The sequence below is a fragment of the Magnolia sinica genome, chromosome 2 (genome assembly GCF_029962835.1).
Source record: "Magnolia sinica isolate HGM2019 chromosome 2, MsV1, whole genome shotgun sequence".
NCBI lineage: Eukaryota > Viridiplantae > Streptophyta > Magnoliopsida > Magnoliales > Magnoliaceae > Magnolia > Magnolia sinica.
Window position 1 is genome coordinate 25,240,119 of NC_080574.1, and position 4,810 is coordinate 25,244,928.

Here is a 4,810-nt window from a genome sequence, read left to right on the forward strand (position 1 = left end):
TTAAATTTGCAATCCTACCCGTTCAGATTCCCACCTGGATGAGGGAAAACACCAATATCAACCTCATGCACAAGAACGTGAATAGATCTTGATGCGCCAATTTATATATGTGGGGCTCGTGATGGGGGGATCCTGACACCTGGCTGTTGATCTAAAGCAACCCACAACGGATGGCTGATGCATAAAAGATCTCTCAGATCAGACCGTTCTAACCCTTGTAATCAGCAGCTTAAAAATAAACGGTTAGAAGGAAACTAGAACAACGGTCTTAAATAACAGTCATGGATGGGGCGGGAAGGGTACGATGATCTGATTAGAAAACTTTTGGGTGTACATCATCCACGGTGTTCCAATTATATCAACGGTCTGGATTACCGAAACAATGGGATTCACTTGTATAAAAACAGATGCTTCAGGACCTTGTAATTCCTCCCAGCAAAAGAAAGCAGAAAAGCAATTTGACAGGCTCATCTGTGTTCCTCACTGGAGAAAGGTATCTTCATAATGTCATTTCATTTTCTAATTTTCCTTATCTATTCTTTTTAATTTTTCAAGTTTATTAATTTCATCAGTATTGATAGCTGATTGGATTTTATTTTGCTTTAATCTTTTCTAATGCTTGGGTTGTTTGAGATTTCAAGATTGGGTTTTGGAATTAGGGTTAGGGTTCTTGAGGTTAGGGTAGCGGAGGTTCTGAAACATTGGGGCACACCTAGAATGTTGGGTTTGAAGGTTCTAGGGGACGCGGATTGGGTATTGCGTACTGAGTAAACTATGTGGGGCCCGCCGTGATTTATGTGTCTTATCCACGCCGTCCATCCGTTTTATCAGATCATTTTAGGACATGATCCCAAAACTGAAGCATATCCAAAGTGCAAGTGGACCACACCACAGGAAAGAGTGGGGATAATGATGTCCACCGTTGAAACCACCCTAGGGCCCATAGTGAAATTTATTTGTCATCCAACCTGTTCATAAGGTCACACAGACATGGATGAAGTGAAAACAAAAATATCAGCTTGATCCAAAACTTCTGTGGCCCCCATGAAGTTTTCAACGGTATGTGTTCAATTCCCACTGTTTCCTGTGGTGTGGTCCGCTTGAGCTTTGGAATACTTCATTTTTTGGACTCCTTCCCAAAAATGAGCTGGTAAAACAGATGAACGGCATGGATAGGACACATACGTCCCCGTGGGCCCCACATAGCTTACTCAGTACGCATCTGCGTCCTTTTTTAGGGTTGATTTTTAGGTATTATAATGTCTTTTTAGGACTTGGGTTTATTGAGTTTTTTATTTTTTGATATATGGCTAGTAGAAGAGATATGTGAAGGCTTTTAAATTTCTGTTTGGTTTTTTATTGAGTACAGAGAAATCTTTCCTGTGATGCGTATATTAAGAGCTGGAAAGCATTACAATTATGCTTGAAATTTTTATATCTTTTTAAAACCCCAAGTTGGGGCCAACCCGAATGGATGGTTCAGATTGATGGTTTACCTATCTTTGTGTGCCGTCTTGATCATCCAATCTGTATGCCATTGATCAAAACAGATGGAATTGTTGCTATTGTATAGTTAGGATGAATTGTTGATATTGGATGGTTTGTTTTGGCTGATTGAATCGAAGTGGCTCCTGAGAACCATCAGTAGTCCAATTTGGGGCCCTTTGAATGGATGGTTCAGGTTGGTGATTGTTCATATTCGATTACATATGATCCTGGAATCCTTACTTGCTCTGATGACACTTCATATTCGATTACAAATGATCCTGGCATCCTTGTAACCAGTTGTTGCTCTGATCACACTTCAGATTCATGCTCTGCTTCCTAGCTGTTTGAATGTGCGAGCGTTTCAAAACATTGTAAAACAGATGCGTTCCTGCTCCCGCACCTGAATTCGTTGCTGCTTTGCGACCATAAGACCACCCATCGTTCAGCTGTTGACTAAATGGGAGACCTGTCCGACTGATGTGATTTTTTTATTTGCATTGTGGCTTATGATAGATGGACTGGACTGAGTGTGACTGTCCATGTGTTCAAATACAACTAGTTGTATTTGAACCATCCAAGGCTTGCTAAGGCCACATATGCATGTATAAGACAGATATGTGCCACTACCTATGCCAGCTTGGTCCATGACAAGATCCAAGCTTTGCATCAGATGGGTCCTGCCATGTAGATATCCTGACCCAAAATTGAGGCTGGTCCACTCATCAGGTGAGGCAGAATGCCACAATGTCAGCCTAGTTTTTCTTGCTGTCCATTTGTTTCTTAAATTGTGTCCCATCTAGTGGGCCGGCCTGATTTTTGGGCCAGGGCATCTACATGGAGGGACAGACCTGATGGATGGCTTGGATCTCACACTCATATTGTGCATTGCACAGGTAGTGGTTGCAACTATTTGAACTGGATCTTTCACCAAGGGAAGCATACATGTGGGACCATAGTTACCTAATTCACTGAGAGTGTTTGGATGCATAAAGTTTGCCACTTTGTGATTCAGTAAATTCATCAATTGGTGCCTTGAAGTTCTAATTTAGTTTTGTTGTTTGATTGTTTTTTTTTTTTTTTTTTCAAATTAATGATTTAGTACTACTTGTTTGGCCATTTAGATCAGATTTATGTTTTTATGGAGAGGTTAATAGAAATTTCTTGTGTCCTTTGGGAATCCCTTTGATTGGATGATGCTAACCGTAAAATCAATGCCATCCAAATCGATTATCCAAATCAGGCTCAATCTTAGATTGGATAATGTGGGAGCCAACTTTTGATTGCTCGTACCCCTCGATGATCATTTTGATTCAATGATCATAATTGTTAGATCAATAGCCACCAAAACATATGGTCCATATTAGGAATCATTGCACATTTGCACCTGAATCATTTCCTTTACAATACGGGCTATAACAGCCGTTACGACCCTGTAACGGCCATTACGGTTTTAAAAAAAATGAAAAACCTGCATTGGCTTTGTAATGGACCATTATGGCCTTTATGGGGGCGTAACAAGCCATTACAGGGGCTGTAACGGCCGTTATGAGTCATTTTTTCCCTGTCACGGCTATTACGACCCCATAATGTGGAACGGTTGCCACCATTAATTTTACATAATGGCTGTCATGTCACACCATGATCGAATTCATTGCACATTTAGAAGGCCAGGTTTAGAACTGCAAATCCTCAGCTGGTTAGTCTATCTTTAGGTTCTGTAGTAGATGATGGTCAGCTTGGTCCTAGGTTTAGCTTCATAACTTGGACATGAATACATGAACCGGTATTTAGCACAGCCATGAGGTGCTAGCCATGCGAACCATGAAAAAATCCTACATGTCGACACATCTGTGCCAATGTTGTCATCCTCCTCATCTAAGGATTATCCCAACTACGTGGGGTCGGCTTCTATCGAGGACCATATCCTCAGTTAAACCCCAAATTGTCAGGATTCATGGTAAAAGATGTGGCGGAAATTTCACACTGGTTGCAAACCCAACGCAACCCTCCTTTACACGGGCTTGGCACTGGCCATAAGAATGCAAAACTCCCACTAGCAAAGTTACATCTGCACCAATGTAAGAATATTAATATTACAATATAATATAGAGGTGGACCTCAAATAGTGAGACAAGGCTATGCCGATCAAGATGGTGATGCAATTGGAGAGGTTAATCAAATTGATGACTTGCTGATAAAGAGGGGATTAGGAAGTTGTCAATTCCTATCAGGGTACCGTCTCCTCGCTTCTCCTTTTGATTGATCAGTGGAAATTCCTTTAGGGTGCTTTTGGTTTCCCTAAATATCATGAAATTTCATAATATTTTGAACCAAATATGACTGATTAATGATGAAATTTCACGATACTTGTTGCAACCAAACACCCCCTTATAGAAGTGGAAAAGAAACGGATGTAATGTTAATTTTAGTAAAGGGACCCACTCATGCACTCATGTATGTATGTACGTATAATTTTTGTTACTACATAACAGTTTGTAGAATACCCATTTTCTTTCAGGAGCTTGCAGCAATGGGTGTCGCTGAGGTTGTGGGGTCCATGCAGAATCCGTCTCTTTCCTTGCCTTTGTCAGGATCACATAACATTAATCAAGGATTGACCACAGGAGTATCCGAACCCAACTCAAAGCCCAAGAAGATCTGCTGCGCTTGTCCTAACACTAAGAGACTGCGAGATGAATGCATTGTGGAGCACGGCGAGGCTGCTTGCGCAAAATGGATTGAAGCTCATCTTCAGTGCCTTCGTTCGGAGGGATTCAAGGTTTGAAGCTGAAGATATGTTGTTCTTCAGGATCAAGAATAGTAGGGACAGTTTTGTGATTTTGGTGATTTCATGGAAGCGTCGAGTAGTTGAAAAAATAATAATCCACTTTACATTCTTCTTCAACATGTCAGTAGAAAATCGCTTTGCTTAAAAGAGTGAATGAAGAGGGTCTCCTTTCTTGAGTGTTATTTCAATTTTTCCTTTTCTCATTTTTGTTTTGTGATTCTTTTATTGAAATGCCTACAACAAATTCGATAAGAATAAAATGCTAGGCTTGAGTTTGTAAAATGTCAAATAACTTTTGATTATCCAATATCTAATTTTTCATTTGTGATTCATCACAGAATTACAACTTTTCTTTGTGTAAGTGAACAATCCATTTTCATATGTTTGCTTCCATTTTCATAAAATCCTGTATTTGAATCGTATTAAAGAGGAATTGGAACTTGCTATGCAAAGCATTGGTGGCGATTTGGGCAGATTATTCAGCCTCGTGGAGAAAGTGCAATAAATATACAAGTCTTCAAATATAGGGCGGGA

General features: G+C 40.2%; 1 protein-coding gene across 1 annotated transcript; it reads left to right on the forward strand.

Annotated features, from left to right (window-relative positions):
• Positions 1-332: 332 nt before the first annotated feature.
• LOC131236719 (uncharacterized) lies at positions 333-4,619 on the forward strand. The gene is made up of 2 exons (XM_058234105.1): positions 333-493; positions 4,007-4,619. Exons 1-2 carry the CDS (start codon positions 383-385, stop codon positions 4,271-4,273), a joined length of 378 nt encoding a protein of 125 aa, XP_058090088.1. The 5' UTR covers positions 333-382; the 3' UTR covers positions 4,274-4,619.
• Positions 4,620-4,810: the final 191 nt, after the last annotated feature.

Coding starts and splice junctions, on each gene's coding strand:
- LOC131236719 (XM_058234105.1), top strand. CDS start 383: ATGGGATTCACTTGTATAAAAACAGATGCTTCAGGACCTTGTAATTCC. Junction 494..4,006: donor GTGTTCCTCACTGGAGAAAG/GTATCTTCATAA, acceptor ATTTTCTTTCAG/GAGCTTGCAGCAATGGGTGT.